Raw genomic sequence first — 20,167 nt, 5'->3', positions numbered from 1 at the left:
CTAGAAGATCTCTGAGGACCCTTTCTCAGCACCATAATTCTAGAATTTCTACATAACTTTACATGTACACCTCAGAAGACATCAGGGAAGGTAAAACAGTGTCACAATAATTTGATCTATTATGGATTCTATATTCTTTTCTGTCACACTATTGCCAGAAATGAGTTTTCTTCCTTTTGTTATGAAAGTCCCATGTTTCTGTTATTACAAGTTAACCGGTTGTGAACCGCGCTTGGTACTTGAATTGCAGTTTCAATGAGCATTATAGTGAGGGCAACCCCATGAGCAAAGCTGAGGCAAGTGACCAGCTTCCTCAGTTGGATCCTGACTCTGTCCTTCCTGGTTGGTCTTCCTTAACGTTTACAACTACCTATTTCAAAAATTACATGCAGTTTTCCAAGTACCTGACATTTAGCACACGGTACACTCTCAATACACCTGAGCTATTTTCGAATTGCTTTCTTTGGTCCTCTGCCTCCCGCCAGGAAGCTAAGTGGAGGAATGAATAGACACAGTAACATGTTCATACTGAAGTTCCAAATTCTTGCGATCACCCTCATCCCTAAGTAACTGTTGAAGGGCCTCCTGGCTTGGCCTTAGGCTAGCAGTACTCAAAACGAGTTTTCGATTTTTCTCTTTATGTGCAGACAGGCACACTTTGACATTCATTTTTCATTCCCAGGGTCCACATTGCCAGAGAATGGGGCTCATTTCGGTTCCATGGTGTCACATTATCTCACACACGGGGATGCTTACTGGGGAGACCTCCCTGAGCTCTCAAACGCAGTGTCTGCAAGACACAGGAGCCAGGAGAGGAAAGCCAGGTGTCTGTGGAGGATGAGCAGTGGCCTGGGATCGCAGGACGCCTAGGAAGTGTAAAATGAATCCATGACATTAGACTTAAACTACAGAGGCAGTAGCCCTTGGTTCTGTCCCTGGAGGCTTTACTATCTGGTCTGTGTATAATTCAGCAAGGCCTCATACGAATATATTAGTTCAGAAAAGGACTCCCTCGAGGGGGGAATTATCATCATTTTTTTATTCTCTTCAGTCTTCCTCCCTATCTAGCTTTTCAAAGCAGGCCTTTATTCTAATTCCAAATAAATTCACCTGGGTGTTTTTACAAGAAAAACAAAGCTGCTTCATTTCTTTTCTCATGTGGTTTGACACTGTTGGTGTCTATATTTAATTGCCCTATTTGTACTATTTATTTTAATAGTTTCTGGCAATCAGATGGTTGAAACATGTTTTGAGTCATACCCTCTATAAAAGTCACAGAATATTTTGTACAACTCTTGGAAAAAATTGCAAGTCTGTTTTAGACTTGTTTGCAATTCATTTCACCTTTTTGTACTACCAGCCATTTTCCCCCCCACTTAAAATGTCCTGGATGGAGCTATAACATTTTTAGGGCTTAGTTCATTGAGCTGTAACTTTACCTATGGGCAGAAAGAATTAACCTTCAGCGTTCGCCAATTGCCTAAGGCTGGTTAACTCAGTTGGAGACCGGTTGCTAATGAGGCAGAAGTTGCAGATTTCATCCCTGTCCAAGCCAGTCAGCTGTGCTGAGGTCCAGGACCCTGATCTGCATCCTAACCCCTGCCAGCTTTTACACAAAATGCATGCTGCTGCTAACAAGAGACAGCACCAGAAGGGGGAGCGATTTGTATAAAAGCATCTCCATTTCTGGGAAAACACTTCACAAAGAATGGTTTGCTCACAGTGGGTCAGTAACTACTACACTGTATATGAAGGCCAGTCAATTCCTGAATCAAAATGATAAAATCAGAGTTTGGTTATTTTTAAATTAGCAAAGGGCACACATCAAAAACGCAAATTATTAAATTACATTCAACTAACCAGAGAGTATAAGAAATGTGTTTTTATCACTTTCTAAGGCCAATAAATCAGACTTTACTAAATCAGTGTGAGAAAGTAGTACAGAATAAACTCCTTTTACCTCCCTGTCTACTAATTTGGGAACCATCAGTTGTGGGGCTATGCAGAGGCACAGTGAGCTAAGCCCAAATATTTTAAGAGGGGGTTGAGGGGCATTTATGGGAGCCAGTATTTCTTGTTCATCAGTGTATCCTCAGCCTTGTCTATAGCAGGTGTCTCATGAGATCCTGACTTAAAAGAAATGCAGTCATGCACCACATAACATCTTGGACAACAATGGACTGTATATGGCGGAGGTTCCATAAGTTATAATGGCGCTGGAAAACTCCTATTACCTAGTAACATCATAGCCACCTTAAAGTCATAGCACAACACATTACTCACATGTTTGTGCTGATGATGGTATAAACAAACCTACTGTGCTGCCAGTGGTATAAAACTATAGCACATACAATTATGTACAGCACATAACACTTGATGATGATAATAAATGACTATGATAGTAGTTTATGTACTTACTATACTTTTCATTGTTATTTTAGAGTATACTCTTTCTACTTATAAAAAAAAATGTTTGCTGTAACATAGTGTTCCATGTTAAGCCAGCAGCAGCCTCGTACATCTCACGTCTCTTGATTGCATCATTTTCACTTTTTTGCTTAATTTAATCTCGTGCCATTTTGTTCATCATGGCCCCTAAGCATTCAGGCAACAGTGAAATCACCTAATAAGGCATTTTTCAGAACACATCCCATTTTTAAGTGACACGTGACTGTAATGAAGTCACAAAGTCAGTACACCTCAGGTTTTAACAAGACTCAAGCATCATTCATTTGAGCTGACCCTGCTCCTCAAATATGTCTCATGCACATTGGAAAAAAATACATAAATTCACTTTGACATTTACTCAAAGGTCAGGCTGATAGATAAACAGAGCGGAACCAAGCACCGTATTGTGAACAGGACACTCGTAGCGTTTCAGGCCACTTGACTGAAGTTTTGAGGAAAGAATTAAGTGCCTTTCATGGCAACAGATCCTCTACTCGCTAGACTGTTTAAGAGCTCCGCTACTTGTGGTAATATCTGTCTTTGGATAACGCATGGAGCAGGTCACTTATGTCAGCCCTTGAGTGGTGTGTGACAGATCTTTGTTTTGCTGTGTTTGGATCAGGCCTGACCTCTATGGCCTAAACTTATTTGGAAAATGGAGTGTCCTTGGCAGAGTCTAAGTTTAGAGCTTTAAGTGGACAGACCTGGTGTGAAGTTCCCCCAACATTTATAAACTGGGTAGTTGTGGGCTAACGTTGCCCACCTGTGTCTTTCTTGTCTGACCTGTAAGAGATGATAATAGCTGTTGTGAAGCTTGGAGCTAAGTCCTAGCACAGTATCTGACACATACTAAGTACTGGATATATGGCAGCGTTATGATTTTATGCCCCCTGTGTTATCTTTTTTATGACTGGCTGCATGATTTGTCTTTATAGCCACATTATGGCAAATATGCATCTATAACACTGCTATAGACTTCCACAACCGGCCGCACTCTCTCCGATCCTCTTTTATAGCCTAATCCTCTCTGGGCAATACGAAGAGCACAGAGCTGATCCACCACTAACTCCAGCGTCTATAATTTGTTCAGCAAAAAGCTGTCCTTCCTAAGGATGTATTCTGCTGAGAGGAGTTTTCAGTGTTGCTGTCATAAAACACCTACTACGTGAGCGGCACTGTACCCAGCAATTATCGGACACAAAAGGCATGACTCTGCTTTTTCTTTGCAGGAAGTATTATGAAAATCAGTGCAGTAAAGGGTTGTTATAAAGAGAAGCACACAAGTTTCTGCCACATTCAAAGTGCAATTCCTACAACTCTGGTTCTATTTTGGTTCCTCAGTTTATGTTGCTCATTACATTCCACAAATGAGTGAGATCATGTGATATTTATCTTTCTCTGACTGGCTTATTTCCCTTAGCAGAAGCATGGAATAGACTGTCCAACCTATAAGGGAAGGCGGGGTGGGGGGAGTGAGAGGGTAAGAGATCAACCAAAGGACTGGTGTGCATGCATATGAGCAAAACCAATGGACACAGACGGGGGTGGGGGAGCACTTACTGGGCAGTGGGGGCAGCCGGGGAGAGATCAATGGGGGGGGGGGAAGGAGACTTATGTAATACTTTAAACAATAAAGAATTTAAATAAAAACAAACAAAACAACAAAGTGCAATTCCTATGTTGGACGACATGAGACTGAAAGGACACACTCTTTTATGGAAAGTGGTAAATAATTCTTCATCCAACGTCTGATTCCTTCTACTTGACAAATATTTCATGAGCTATATATAACTTTATATAGATATACTGAAGCATGTCATAGTGTTGAGCTTTTCCTGAATTCCATGTAGAAAGAGAGTTGTAGATTAGGCTAATGATTTAAGATATCTGAGTCCCCCAGGTGTGCTCTCCTCCCCTTACCCCACCAGCAAAATACTTGGGCACTGAGAGTCAAAGACAAGCCCTAAGCAATAGATTTAATAATGTGGAACTGAATCTTAAGGAGTAGTGGTAGTCCTGACTAGAAATATAGGGGGAGCATGAGAAAGGCTTACAGGCTGAGCCACGAAGCAGGGACAAGCCATTGGCTAAGGGCACACAGCACAGGTCGGTCACTGATTCCTCTGCAGAGCAGGTGACAGCTGCAAGGCCGTGTCTGATCTAGCCCTTCCTATCTCTCCAAGTCTAATTCACTATCCTACCCCCTCTCCTGCGCCCTGCTGTCTCTAGTGCAGATTCATCAGACTTCTTCATGCCCCCCGAGCTCCTTTGTGCCCAGCTTCTGGGACCCGGCAATGTTGTTTCCTCCCTTCCACTGCTCTGCTTCTAATTCTTTACTCAGATAACCCTTTCCTGTTTTTCATGTCTAGATTTATATGCAATTTCCTTAAAAAAAGACCTTATCATATCACCCCCTCCCCAAGTATACTGGGTCTGCAAATCCTTTTTTTCTCCCTGATCTTCTTCAATGAAGATTTTTATTTTTAATTTCCCAGTATCTTTCTCATTCAGGCTTAACACCCAATCCACAGGAAAAGGCAACAGCCAGTATGTAGAAGTAATCAACCATGAACCTATGATGTGACGAAAGAGGTTCTATCTACCACAGGGGCCCTGTTCTCTGTTCTGATAGTCGGCTTTCCCAAACACAAGGTGGACTGGCATGACAGTCTCTGACTCCACTCCACTCACCATCAGGCACAAGCGCCTCAGCAAAACTACCATGCATTCACCACGGATGAAGAATTGCTCCTTCACTCTGAGGTAAAAGAGAGGAGAGTAATGCAGGCAGCCAGCCAGCGGTGTAGCACCCACTTACAGGATGACAGGGGACAAACATGTGGACTCGGAGTGTTCTTTTAAAGTGTATCACAATTTTTAATTATGATGCACTTGTAGGATGATCCATTTAGGGCTTTTTTCCTCTACTAGGCTATAATCTAGTTGGGCTTATTTGTATTTTGTTTACTCTTGCGCCCCTAGTGTACAGCATAAAGCATAGGACGATATACACACTCAAATATTTCAGTTTGATTGCATCCCTACTGTATATATGATCATTGGCTAGGCACTGAAGGAATAAAAAATCATCAGTAACTAGTCTTCATCTAATTTGCTACCTCCTCTCAACACATTCCCCTGCCCCATCTTCAGTGCCACCAGGGTTCTCATGAAGCCTAGGAAAGGAACTATAAAACTTATTTTTTTAAATATGCCTTTTTATTGATTTTTTAGAGAGAGGGGAAGGGAGAGGGAGAGAGAATTATTGACTGGCTGCCTCCTGCATGCCTCCTACTGGGGATCAAGCCTGCAACCCGGGCATGTGCCCTGACCAGGAATCGAACCAGTGACCTGTTGATCCCTATACTAGGGTTTAGGTCTCTTATCCAGAATACCTATCCAAGCAGCATATCATCTAACCATGGGTAATTAGAAACTACTAGTATCAAGGATTCAGGAAGACAGGAGATTATAGTCCAGGGCGCTCCTAGCAGGTTTCAGGGAAAGATATATATCAAGAATATAATTCAGAGACAAGAAACTGAGCTACTGGAAAAGCAGGGGATAACTGGGGGACAAGGGATTGGGGTACAAAGGCTGGGGAGGTCAGGAGTGGGATCCACAGCAGGCCGGATGGCCTGAACGGTCAGAGAGCTCTGCCAGCAGCACTGACTATTCATGTTTGACCACTGCAATCTGCGGATCTAGAGGAATGTGAGAGCAAATTATGGAAGTAAATATTCCACACATTTCTTAGTTTAGGGACAAAAAAACAGTCTTTAAGGACATCTCTTTTCCTTCTTCTCTTAGTCACAAGTCTGACAGAAACCAGAAACTCTGACTCATTTTGAAAATGACATGAGGACATGGATTGATCCAGGAATCTTTCACACTAATCTCATTGATCTGTGGGATTTCTGAATAGCTTGGATGGACAATTTTTACACAATACTGCCAGTCTCTCCAGGCTAAACTGAGGATCAAGGGCTTTAGCAAAGGGTAGCAGAGTGGTTTGCTTTGAGGTGCAGAAGGCATGGGAGGTTGCATGGAGAGAAGCAATAGCCCATGTTCTGTGCTATGGGGTATGAACTTGGTCTTATTCTGGGGCTTCCATTTAAAAATAAGAGGACAGAAAGTTAGTGAAACTAATACAATTAAATATGCTAAATGATTTTTTCCCCAGAAGTAGCCTGGCAAAGTTATACAAACATTGTAACTCAGGGTGGCAAAATCATCCTCAAAAACAAACCAGGGGTGCTTCTTAAGTAAGGAATGAAGTACTGACCCATCACCCAAGTTTGGGCAGGCCTGGCTGACACATCAAAGAGTCAGCATGTGTGAGAATCATGTGTGAATTACAAGTTTACCCCTGACAACACTACAAGCAGAAGCCATAGCAGGTCCTTTCCCTTGGGAAGAGGCCTGGCACATGACTCTTTGCTAAGGGGAAATTCTCAAGATTCCCTATTCTGAGCCGAATAGTGGCTGCCCCCAAATTCATTAACTTGAAGCTCTAACCCCCAGGACCTCAGAATGTGAGAGTATGTGGAGACAAGGCCTTTGAAGAGGTAATTAAGTTAAAATGAGGCCTTTAGGGTGGGCCCTGATCCAATCCAATAGGTGTACTTATAGGATGACGTCAGGACACGTGGATACTAGGGTTAGGTGCTCAGAGAGAACACACCAGATGGGGGACACAGGGGAAGGCAGCCATGTGCAAAGCTAAGGAGAGAGCCCCAGGAGAAACCATCTTGGACTTCCAGACTCTAGAATTATAAGAATGTAAGTTTCTGTTGTTTAGGCCACGTAGTCTGTCTTATTTGTTATGGCAGCTCTAGCAAACTAATACATGTCCCAGGAATTTTTTGGGATTCTCACCCAAGGATAGGTTTTTATTCATTTTAGAGGAAAAAAAAGAAGGGAACAAAAGAGAGAGAGAGAGAGAGAGAGAGAGAGTGAGAGAGAGAGAGAGAGAGAGAGAGAGAAAGATAGAGATTGCCTTCCATATACACCCTACTGGGAATCGATCAAACCACAACCTTTTCATGTACTACTAGACTCTTGGTCGGCAAACTCATTAGTCAACAAAGCCAAATATCAACAGTACAATGACTGAAATTTCTTTTGAGAGCCAAATTTTTAAACTTAAACTATATAGGTAGGTACATTGTTATTAACTTAATTAGGGTACTCTTAAGGCTTAGGAAGAGCCACACTCAAGGGGGCAAAGAGCCACATGTGGCTTGTGAGCCGCAGTTTGCCAGCCACGGTACTAGACAATGCTCCAGCCAACTGAGCCACTGGGCCAGGGCTCTCCCAATATTTGATAATAAATGGAATCACAATAAAAAACTAAACTACCTGTAGGGACATTGTGTTAACCCAAATCTCAGTATTTTATTGACTCTGAAGTAAACAATGGGGGCTTCCAAAAGGACAAAACCACCTATCAGACGTTTTACTGTGTTTTTTAAAAAAATAAAACCACAACCATTTATTCACATTCCATGGCATTTTTAGTTGACAAGCTGCTCTATTCTATATAATAAAAGGCTAATATGAAAATTGACCAAACAGTGGAACGACCAGTCGCTATGACATGCACTGACCACCAGGGGGTAGGCTCTCAATGCAGGAGCTGCCCCCCTGGTGGTCAGTGCACTCCCACAGGAGGAGCACCACTCAGCCAGAAGCCAGGCTCATGGCTGGCGAGCACAGCGGTGGTGGCAGGAGGCCTCTCCTGCCTCTGCCAGCAGCGCTAAGGATGTCCGATTTCCGGCTTAGGATGTTTGATTGCTGGCTTAGGCCCATTCCCCTAAGCCGTCAATCAGACATCCCCTGAGGGCTCCCGGACTGCAAGAGGGTGCAGGCCGGGCTGAGGGATATACCCCCCCACACCCAAGTGCACGAATTTTGTTCACCGGGCCTCTAGTGTGTGTGTGTGTGTGTGTGTGTGTGTGTGTGTGTGTGTGTGTATTCTCTTAAAACATCTTTGTCTCCCTCGCTTTGCCCACCTGATTGCCGCACATACTTTGTACTGTACTCTCCTATGGAGACTGTGAGCTCCTAGCAGCCAGCAGCCATCTGCTAAAGTCTTTTCGTGGTAGGGTATACTCATGTTGATTTGTGAAGCAAGATTTGTTACTTAATATCTCACCCATTTAAGGACGTTATTTGGCATCGAATTTCTCATTTTCACCTTTAGAGTAAGGGCAAGGTTTAAATACTGACAAGAAAGAGCTGTTATTTGTACAAGGCTCTCTCTACCACAGAGAAACAACAGGGAATCCTCTCAGGCTGTTAAGCACTGAAAACAGCAGTCATTTACGACTTGGAGCAATTGTCAGCTGGGTGTTATGGTCCTGTTCAAGACCTGGTTCCCACTGTGCCAGGAATCCCAGGTATTGATTTAAGCTATTGTCTTCATCCACATACTCTCCAGCTTTTAACTGGCCCTGCAGTGTCAACCTCAAGGATTGATGATTCTTTCTGACTCCCATTTTCCTTGACATTTTCCCTGCCCTTCTCCTCTGTAGTGAGTGGAAAAGGGAAAAATCAGCACCATTCTTTATGAGTCAATGACATGAGGAGCATCTAACCTTCCTTTCTTGATAGGAGAGACAACAAAATCCACCCCTGCATGGGCAGCAGACACCTGTAGTCCAGGGATGCTTTGGGCTTTTGCTCCATCAGGGTACTGCACACCTTCTGGGATAATAAGAGCTACATTTTTTGAGCTCTTACTATTTGAAACATGCTTGTAAGTTTTACATAGACTATTTAGTCCTCACATTGGCACTATAAAGTACCTTTATCCCATATAATGGAAGAGAAAATTGAGTCACGGAGAAGTCCAGTAACTTATCTAGCATCACCGACCTAACAAGTATTTAAGTCATGACCTGAAGCTCAGTATTCTGCCTAGAGGGCAAGCACACTTACTCTATACCAGGGGGTCCTCTAACTACGGCCCACGGGCCACATGCAAATAAAAATATTGTATTTGTTCCCGTTTTGTTTTTTTTTTACTTCAAAATAAGATATGTGCAGTGTGCATAGGAATTTGTTCATAGTTTTTTTTTTTTAAACTATAGTCCGGCCCTCCAATGGTCTGAGGGACAGTGAGCTGGCCCCCTGTTTAAAAAGTTTGAGGACCCCTGCTCTATACCCTCCACTGCCTTTCCTACTTCCCCAACTACGTCAAGATGGCAATACAGTTCCAGCCTAAAGACTGCTGGTTCTGTAAAGGGAAGTAGAAAATTTGCAATTCAAGATGAGTTCAGTTGGTGCCATATTAAGCCTGAGATCCTAGTCAACCAGAAATGTCCAGAACTTTCGGAAATAGGAAACTGAAGTGTAAGTTTGGTACATGAGATATTAAAGAAGGCTAGAAACTGGAGTTAAAGCAAAGACTATATGTGTATATATATAATATAATATATATACATAACACATATATACATAATATTTGTATAAAATTTTTGTGAAAAATTTAAAAAGTTCTCTGGGATTTCAGAAAAGAGAAAGATAATTTTTGAATGGAGTTAGGGGCTTGCTTGTCTGGCATTCAGAAAGAGTTGCTAGAGTTGGGCTAGGATTTTGACCTGTGGAGATGGATGAAAAAATAATTCTAGAAGAGGAGGGCATACCAGGTGCCTGAAAAGACCAGCAGAGACAATGAAAAAGAAAAATGCAGCTCCTGCTGTGAAGGAATGACTAGGACACCGTTTGTGCAGAATATGGGTATAAATGGAGGGCTAATGAGAGAGTAGGACGGAAATGGAGGGACCTATTTCTGATTATGTCAAAATGGCAACAAAACAGCGAAATGGCTCTGATTAGTCAAACCAGCTAATGTCCATGACTAAGCCTTTGGTTAAACTAATTGTACATTGAGTCAACATACTGTAGGGAGTAGTTCAATCAAAATATGTTCCCCCAAAACCTGCTAATCTCAGTTGCTTGAATTTTTGCACCTAAAATCTTAAAGTCCTACACTCTTGAGAGTCAGAAGAGGCCCTAGAGATTATTTAGAGCACCATTCTGCCTGATGTTTCCCCATGAACACGTCTGAGGAGTTTTGAAATTACAACATTTGCATTGTGTCAAGGACTTCTAATGTCATTTTTTAATGTAAATGCTAATGAATAGAAGTATTTGAGAACTACAGAGAAAAGCTGTACTTTACTTACTTTACTTAATTTGAAAATTATGGAACTGTTTCATTCTTTGTGAGGAAGAAAATACCTTTGAAATGCTCAAATGATGGTAATCTCCCTACCTTACCTCCCAATGTATTTTTACAATTAAAAATGTATTCCAGGCCCTGGCTGGTGTGGCTCAGTTTGTTGGGCATCGTCCCTTGCACCAAAAGGCTGTCTGCTCTATTCTCTGTCATGGCACATGCCCAGGTTGCAGGCTTGATCCCCCGTAGGGGGACATATATATGTGAAAAAAAGAGGATTCTGGTGATATGATATAGAATGCACCTCCAATAATTCTCATAGCCGTTACTTTCAGCAGAATATGCCTATATTTAATTAATATATGTGCCTTTTTTTACCAATCAGGGTATCAATATAATTAATGAATGATTTCATAATTCCAAAAAGCTTTTATTTTTTTCTTTCTCTCTCTCAATAGCTGATTAAAACAAAAACAAACAAAACCCTCTGCTTTCTCCAAGTGAAATGCAAATAAGACTCCCAAATGAAGAGTAGGCTGAAGGAAAACTCCCTGATCTGGGCATTTTGCCAAACCTTTACTTTAATGAACTTTATGCAGAGATACAGGAAGGACATTATGCTGGAAATGTAGAAATAGACTCAGCATTCTTGGTAGGAATACATGGTAGCCTACAGCACAAAAAGAGTTAATCTGAAATGCAAACTAGAGTTATATTTAATATGCTTTGTTTGCCATTCAACAAGCTTTGTTTTAATGGCCAAGGCAATACTGAAATTGGGTGAGTACTTAAACTTTATTATGGAAGTAAACAAGGCTGCTCTAGAAATCTTCCATTACAGGAAAAATATGCTGTGAGGACTTATTGAATTTCTGACTTTCTTATCCAGAACAATTCTCTACCTGCCTGATATTTTCAGGTAATGGTTCCACAAGATTAAATATGGCCTTCCCCCTTTTAGTAGCAACACCCCAAACAAACTTAAAGTATGTCTTCTTTGCATGTTATAGTTAATGTGCTTTCATTATGCTTAATGTACTTTTAATAGTCTCCTATGGCGAGATGGTGATATTAAATGTGGGAATAAAATATCCATGATACAACCTTGAATTTGCTACAGCGCCTTTTATCTGAGGGCTCAATGCACTTCCCACACATTCTCATTCAGGATCTCCTTGAGGTGTATTATGAGCATTTTATGGTTGAGGACACTGGGGTGTAGACTAAGGGAATCGAGGTCATTGTCAGAGCTCGCACTCAATACAACCTAGAAGCTTCCCCAAGCACGAGGGAGCACTCTCTCCCTCCTGGGCTGCACTGACTTCTTTGGGCCAAAAATTGATTGCATCTTCACTAGTCTTTTCCTTCACGGGATTTCTCCCTTACCTGGACACCATCAGAGGCAGGGATGTAACTTGCCCTTTTAAATGTGTCTGTCACATTTCTGAGGATTTCCACAGACATCAGAAGATCCCCTGCATAGAAATTTTTCCTCTGAGTTAGATCCAACAGTGTCTTGGTCACTTGGGACATCCCGTCACCTGCCAGCATTCGTTGCCCCTTAGCCAGGTGTTCTTTAATCTGGATGGTCAAAAAAAAACACAACAGAATAAATATCAGAATCTTCATAACTATTTCTCTGCAGATCGTCATCCAACAAATGAACTTCAATTGGAGACTCAACTCTAACATAGCTTTGCAACACTTAGGGGGATTTCAAAACTGCACATCGTGTGTGTCCCACATTCGATGAATATTCAGCATGCGGAAACTAATGAGAGTATATACCTTGGGCAGGCTTGACAGACTTGCTTTTATCTTGTTCTCAGAGCACACAATTCAACACATTGGAGAAAGTGTGTATTAGCTTAGGTTTTTAACTGAAGTAGAAATAAAAAATTACTTTTGCATGTGGTAAACAGGGAGACAGTTTAGTAAGGTGTGGTCAAGAAATTTAGAGACAGGAAATTATAAATACTTCAAGATTTCCAGTTTTATTAACATGCCAAGCTTAATTTTTGCCTTACCTCTTAAAATAAACATATCTTTCTATAGTAGCAAAATTAAGTTGTCACAAGGACATTTTAGCTTTAGAACATATCTATAACTTTAGAGATCTACTATGACATGACTGAAAGCTAGATTATTTTAGCTTTATTTTATTTTGTTTATTTTTTTAATATATTTTATTGATTTTTTTACAGAGAGAAAGGGAGAGGGAGAGGGATAGAGAATAAGAAACATCGATGAAAGAAAAACATTGGTCAGCTGCCTCCTGCACACTCCCCACTGGGGATGTGCCGGCAACCAAGGTACATGCCCTTGACTGGAATCGAACCTGGGACCCCTCAGTCCACAGGCCAAAGCTCTGTCCACTGAGCCAAACCGGTCAGGGCTTAGCTTTATTTTAAAAAGAAATAAACTCTAACAACAAAAATAAAACAATAACAACAAAAACAAACAAACAAACAAAAAATACCCCAAAACTCTCAGCTAGGTCTTCAGCAGCAAAACAAACTATTAAGATGCAAGGCTTAGCCCAGCTGGTGTGGCTCCGTGGTTGAGCATGGATTTATGAACCAGGAGGTTAAGGTTTCAATTTCTAGTCGGGGCACATGCCTGAGTTCCAGGCTCTATCCCCAGGGGAGGGCAAGCAGGAGGCAGCCAATCAATGATTATCTCTCATCATTGTTGTTTCTATCTCTCTCTCCCTCTCCCTACCTCTTGGAAATCAATAGAAAATATATTTTTTAAAAAGATGCAAGGCTTAACTTAGTCTGTTGGCCAGAGAAATATGCTGTCAATTTTCATATTTGCTTATCTCATAGTTCAAGGGAAGAAAAACATCTTATAGCGTGAAAGAATAGTAATGTTAGAGAGGGTAAAGTGATAGCAAGGATCCACCATACTTTTCTTTGTTTACTAAAAGGTTAATGCTTATAATCTCATTGCTAAATTTGTGATAAAATTAATGTATCAAAAGTTCATGAAATAATCAAGAACTAACACACCAGAGAAATGCTGAACTAGAAAGAGTAACCTGTAATAATTGTAATGATCAATTTCCCATTAAGATTCATGCCAACAAGTCCTGTAAATCATGACAATCAATCTGAACTAATCCCCAAAGTTAGAACTTTTCAAAAACATGTATTTAAAAAAAAAAAAATCTTGCCATTTCAGATATTTTACTTTTCTTTAGTCTCTAAAACTCTTTCTAAAAATATTTTGGTAAAATAAAAATCTTTAGACATACTCTATTTCCATTATTATGCTAAAAGACAACCTATTTATGCAGTTTATCTTTCCATTTTTTTCTCTTATTTATCTCCTGTCTCTCCTCAGTGGCAGCCAACCATTGATTAAAACCCAAAGGATTGGTATGATCAATGATCAGCCCTTGACTATCTCTTCTCTAATTTATTGATAAATATTTGCAACTTGCTGTTCAGGTCATGTGTTTCATAAGTTCATGTGTTTGCACTGGTAATCCTGCCCCCTCTCTTATATCAACTCATGTTTATGCACCACTCAGATTTAGTATTGGCTCTTCTAAATATTTAAACAGAGTTAACTCCCTTCTCAGCACTATCCTCTTATACATCACTGTATCACACTGAATTGTAATCATTTTTTTCATATGTCTTTCTGCCCCAGTAGTCCTTCTGAACCTTTGAGTAGGTTCCATGACTTAGAATATAGCACCATAAAATCTGTTAGAGTTAATTAAAGTTTTACGCCTTAACTATACCTTTGTGATATAATGCAATGGATGGTCTTTGAAGCCAGCAGTGCCCAGGTTTTTATTTAAACTTTGCAACTTATCATTCTTACAATTGAATCCATAGGAGACTCAGATAGCACATCTCCTCTGAGATTTGAAAACTATGCCTATCTCGTTAAAATATTTAAATATCATTTTTCTAAATTTAAATGAAATCACACAAGCCTAAGATAATTAGCACAAGCTACTGAATAGCAGAAAAGCTTCTTGGCTCACCATGCTCTGTGTGCCCTACATGATCCAGTTCCTGGGGACACCTACCCCCTCATTCACTGTGCTCTCGTCACTCTGGTCATTTTTTAAAAATATATATATATTTTATTGATTTCAGAGAGGAAGGGAGAGGGAGAGAGAGACAGAAACATCAATAATGAGAGAGAATCATTGTTGGCTGCCTCCTTCCCAAAACCCAAGGAATGTGCCCTTGACAGGAATCAAACCCGAGACCCTTCAGTCCACAGGCTGACGCTCTATCCACTGAGCCAAACCCGCTAGGGCACTCTGGTCTTTTTGATCTTCCTTAAGCACATGCCTGTCTCAGAGCCTTTGCACTGGCTTTTCCTTTTGCCTGGACCAGTTTTCCCATAGAGATCCATTTTTTTTTTTTATCACTTCCTCTGAGAGTCCTTACCTGACTCCCTATCAAATATGATTCCATGGCCATTCATCTTACCCTCCCTCATTGTGCTGAAGTTTTCCTGCCATTGTGCCATAGTTTTCCATCTATTTCTTCACTTATTTTTTTACATACCCTCCCCCCACGCCATCCTATATAATAAAGTGGTAATATGCAAATTGACCACCACACCATCGCACAAGATGGCCGCCCCCATGTGGGGATAAGATGGCCTCCATAAGATGGCCGGCAGGGGAGGGCAGTTGTGGGTGATCAGGCCACCAAAGGAGGACAGTTAGGAGCAACCAGGCCAGCAGGGGAGGGCAGTTGAGGGGACTAAGCCTGCAGGGGAGGGCAGTTAAGGGTGACCAGGCCAGCAGGGGAGGGCAGTTGAGGGGGACAAGGCCTGCAGGTGAGAGCAGTTAGGGGTGACCAGGCTGGCAGGGGAAGGCAGTTATGGGTGACCAGGATGCAGGGGAGGGAGGGCAGTTGTGGGGGACCAGGCCAGCAGGGGAGGGCAGTTGGAGGAGACCAGCCCAGCAGAGGAGGGCAGTTGGGGGCAATGGGCCAGCAGGGGAGCAGTTAGGCATTGACCATGCTGGCAGGGGAGTGGTTAGGGGGTGATCAGGCTGGCAGGCAGAAGCGGTTAGGGGCAATCAGGCAGGCAGGCAGGTGAGCAGTTAGGAGCCAGCAGTCCCGGATTGTGAGAGGGATGTCCGACTGCTGGTTTAGGCCCGATCCCAAACAGCGGTTGGACATCCCTCGAGGGGTCCCAGATTGGAGAAGGTGCAGGCTGGGCTGAGCGACAACCACCCCCCCCCCCCCAGTGCACGATTTCATGCACCAGGCCTCTAGTTAGAATATAAGCCTTGTGAAGAAAGAGACTTTATCTGTATTGCTTACTCCTACAGTCCCAGCACCTAGAGGATATACACAATATATTGAACAAATTAATTGAATAAATCAAGCAATCAATCAAAATCCTTCTACGATCATGTTAGATTAAGTGAGGCACACTTGAAAGCTGCCTTAACTCGCTCATCAGCACAGCCCATGGCAAACACTGGTATCAAATAGTATGATAAATGCCTGGCTTAAAGAGACAGTGCAGCTTCTAGGCTTGAAACTGTCTGGTTCAGTAGGTAGAGTGCAGAAAGTTTTAAAGTGAAGTGAAGTTAATTGGGTCTAACCTAAAAAATGTCATCATAGTCAGCTTTCAGTTTTGTGCTGACAATGCAGAACCCAGTTGTGATGCTCAAGGCACAGAGGACTTAAATGGTTCTCCATTAGGAAGAGATAGCATGGCTGTTGAAATAAACAGCCTCTGACTACTTCACATCAGCTCTGTATCTACTTTGGCAACAAATATGCATGCCTGTGAGGGATCTAATTTGCTCAGATTTCTAATACATCCTTTCTTTCAAACAAAAGCACCACAGTACTAGAATCTTAAGGAATAAAACATTTAGAAACATTTTCTGTTTGCAATAAAAATAGTACACAAGGCACTGGGTGGCTCAGCTAACCAGAGATAGGAAAGCAGTCTTTCACTTCTGGGTCAACATCAAATGTGGCCCCCATCAGTAGTAAATCAACGTCATTGCCATCTGACAGCTGCTTAGCAGGCTTATTCAGAATGAGTTGTTCTCAGTCTAGCTCTTTGCAAACAGGTGCCAAATCACAACACCAACCCTCACAAATGGCATTAATTTGCATCTTTCCTGGCATTGTTGGTGGAAAGAACCCAGAACAAATACCTTGAAATAGCTGTACACACTAGTGTAGACTATTGGTAGCAATTATAACGTGTACCAAGAGTGTTCAGCTAAGATAGATATCCATCCAGAACATACTTGGTTGATTAAAAATCCCAGTTTCTTGATTTTCCTTACACAATACAAGTGCACTGTAAAAGGTCCTTTCCATAAAACATGCCTACTTTTTCCTAGAATGAAAAATACAGGTTTTATCTGCACGTCTATTTTTCTCTTTTCTGGATCATGAAGAAGTAATTAGAATTCAGACTGAGTTTGTTCAACTTACTTTTTTCTCTGTTTCAAATTGCCCTTTATTCATGTTTTACCTCTCTTCCTTTGTTCCTACCTCTATGCTATATAACTCTAGGGTTATACAATTTGAACCCCATCCAACCTTTCTTCTACAATCCTTCCCTTTCTCAAAAGTATGGCCCGATATTGTATATCTTATTTAAATACCAACTTTTCATGTTGCTATTCCCTTTCAACTATTGTGTTCTTTCTGATTCTCTTCAAAATAAAAATCAGAAGTATGAAATCTGATTTGAACCCAACTATTTATCTCCTAAATATTCTCTCTGAAAATCTTACTGGTACATTATATTTATAGAGCAAATGGAATCTAAAATCTGGATTTAGATTGTGGTTCTACTATTTATGACATAGGACCACTGGCTAAACTATTTGCCTTTTTCATAGCATCATTTGATCTGTCTATAAAAAGAAGCAAACATCATCACATGGTTGTTATAATGGGTGACTGCAAGATAGAGGTTAAAAGTGGACACTCAGAGACTTTCCCTTCTTCTGTTCCCATTTTTAATTTCTAATTCCTCTAAATACATTTAAGTTTTAAAACAACCATTGGAGGTGTTACAATTACCCATATTTTGCAGATGAAAAAGTAGAGGCTTAGCATAGTGAACTGCACTCTCCGGAATTGTCTAGCCCTAAATTGTTCCATGATTTGAGCTTCAGTGGTTTGATTGTAGAATCCATGCTCTTACCTACCACCTGCTTAGCTCAGGTTTTATATACTGCGTGTGTTAGAAACTGTCAAGATGCTTAAATATTTAAAAATAATTTTAAACCACATTTATTTCAAGGAGCCATTAAATCTTTTTCATATATAGAAAGAATATGAGAAGCAAGAGAATTGAAGCAACTTGCCAGGCAGTCGAGATATTGCCAATTATTTGAGTAGTGGTTATTATTTTGGAATAAAATGTATAAAGGCTACTAAAGCCAAATACCAATCAATATCTATGTAAAAATTGTGTAGGTAGTTTTCCACAAGTAGACAGAAAAGTCCCCCAGGATAAATCAAGGATTCTATTTCAATTGGGTCATATTTTATAATTCTCTTAATTTAGTTACTGAAATAGCTCAGAAAGGTTTAATAATTTAAATATTTCCTTTAGAATGATAATTGCCAGTGATTATGTCTGCTCAGCTTGCAGTATTCAGTTAGTATTTTTGCTCCAAAGGACAAGCCTTAAAGTGTCTGTGTCATTCACATTTAATACTGTTGACAAGATCTCTAGTGAAAAAAGAAAACTGACATCTAAAAATAGTGCTTTTTTATAGTCCTTGCTCTTTATGTGGAGAGGTTCAGTGAGGGTCATGGTTTAAAGAGTAGGTGTGTTTCTGAAAAAAACTTATTCTTTTCACTTTATGCCTCCTACTGCCAGTTACAGCTACCTCTCTTGTGTGAATCCTAAAAAAAAAAAAAAAAAAAAAAGGTAAATTGCAGCCACTGTGCAAATGACACAGTTTAAACTTCATATACTTGTATATTATTTTCAGCATCAACTCCTACAGTCCATCTGTAAGGTATATAAAAGGCTCTCACAGCTCTTCGTGGCTTCAATTAAAAGATAATTATACAAGAAACCTCTTTTCATAAAGCAATGATCTAAATATACATCTTTTGCTTCGGTTCAAACCTCTGTCATTTTCTAAGACCAGCGTCACTCACTAGATGATGATATTAAATTACTTGCAGGCCTATCTGGTGTCACCAGGAAAGAAAGATATCACTCTGTATGGAAAAGAAAGTGTACCCTTTGTTCTAATAGATAAATAGTTCTTAACTTCCCCCACATTTGATATACAGAGCTTGTGTGCATCCTGGAGCTGTCCTAGGGTTAAGAGTTCAAATTTAAGAGACAATTCTTGTCAAGAGACAATGCTATAGATTTAGTCCATAATTCCCCGGGATACATTGTATGCGTTTTGCAAAAAAGCTCAGGATAAATAGCATTTGGCCATAGGGCATTGGCTAGCCCAGTGTTTTGCCCCAGGGCTTCCTGAAGTGAGGATTGCAAGGTATTGCTATGAGAATAAACTGAGTCGTGAAGAAAAATGATGAAGAAAAAAAACAAAAACTGAGCCAGATATAGTGTGCTTATTTCCCCGGAAAGCCTGGAAATTTCCAAATTAAGAATGAGAACATAGTAAATTTACCTACCCAGTAAAATCTAGAAATAGCTTTAATTTCAGAGTTTTTGGCTAGAATTAGTGAAAAGTGCAATTCCTGAGCAAAGGACATAATTAGGTGAGATTTCTTTTCCTAATATCAAATAGATCTAGAAGTTCTTATTCATATTCTGAGCCAGGGGGTAGAATTGGAGCATCCTCCATGAGCTCAAAGCAGTAGAGTGTTCCCAGCCAGCACCCAGACTTTTAGGAACCTTCTCAATGGGCGGCAGAGCATTCAGTAATCCAGTATTTCCCCAAGAGTTTTTCACTTCTATTTCCATTACTTGAGTTTTCTAGTTCCAGGGATATTGCATCAGTCAGAATGGGCTAAATTATGCTGTGAGGACAAGCAATCCCAAAATCTCAGGGCCTAAAAATAATAAAAATTTATTTCTCACTCTGAGCACATACTCAACCCAGGTCATCCTGGAGGCTCTGTATATCAGAGTGATTCAGCAGTTTGGGATGATGGAGGATAAAAGATTTTGCACTGGCAATGACATTCTCAGGCATGACACCACAAAGCTCACTTCCATACACAACCAATGAGCACCTGTGGACAGATAGTCACATGCCTTCAAGGGTAAAAAACCACAATCCTCCCATATGCCCAGGAGAGGAAAATGAGATACCATCTAATGATAATAATACGTCTTGTGATGGTATAGAGCTGGCTAACATTCATTTAACTTCTTTGCATCCACCAAAAGTTTACTTTTTAAAATTATTTTTTTTACATATTACTTCTTTGCATTTATTTACCAAACTAGAACCCTAAATGACATCTGCCACATGCTTCTTAAACTTCAATGTGCACTTGAATAGCAAAGGGAACTTCCAAAATGAAGATTCTGTCTAGGTAGGTCTGAGACCGGAGCTGAGTTTCTACATGCCTA

At 40.7% G+C, this 20,167-nt stretch overlaps 1 protein-coding gene across 1 annotated transcript in view; it reads right to left on the bottom strand.

Moving 5' to 3' along the window:
• Positions 1 to 20,167, bottom strand: part of ADGRB3 (adhesion G protein-coupled receptor B3) — a 690,088-nt gene that overhangs the window by 356,623 nt on the left and 313,298 nt on the right. Inside the window, exon 11 of the mRNA XM_081094478.1 lies at positions 12,020 to 12,214. Within this exon, the coding sequence (XP_080950604.1) occupies positions 12,020 to 12,214 (195 nt within the window). The remainder of the gene's footprint in view (positions 1 to 12,019; positions 12,215 to 20,167) is intronic.

This window comes from Myotis nattereri (genome assembly GCF_964212035.1).
Source record: "Myotis nattereri genome assembly, chromosome: 6".
Classification (NCBI taxonomy): Eukaryota; Metazoa; Chordata; class Mammalia; order Chiroptera; family Vespertilionidae; genus Myotis; species Myotis nattereri.
This window is presented reverse-complemented; position numbering and strand designations above follow the sequence as displayed.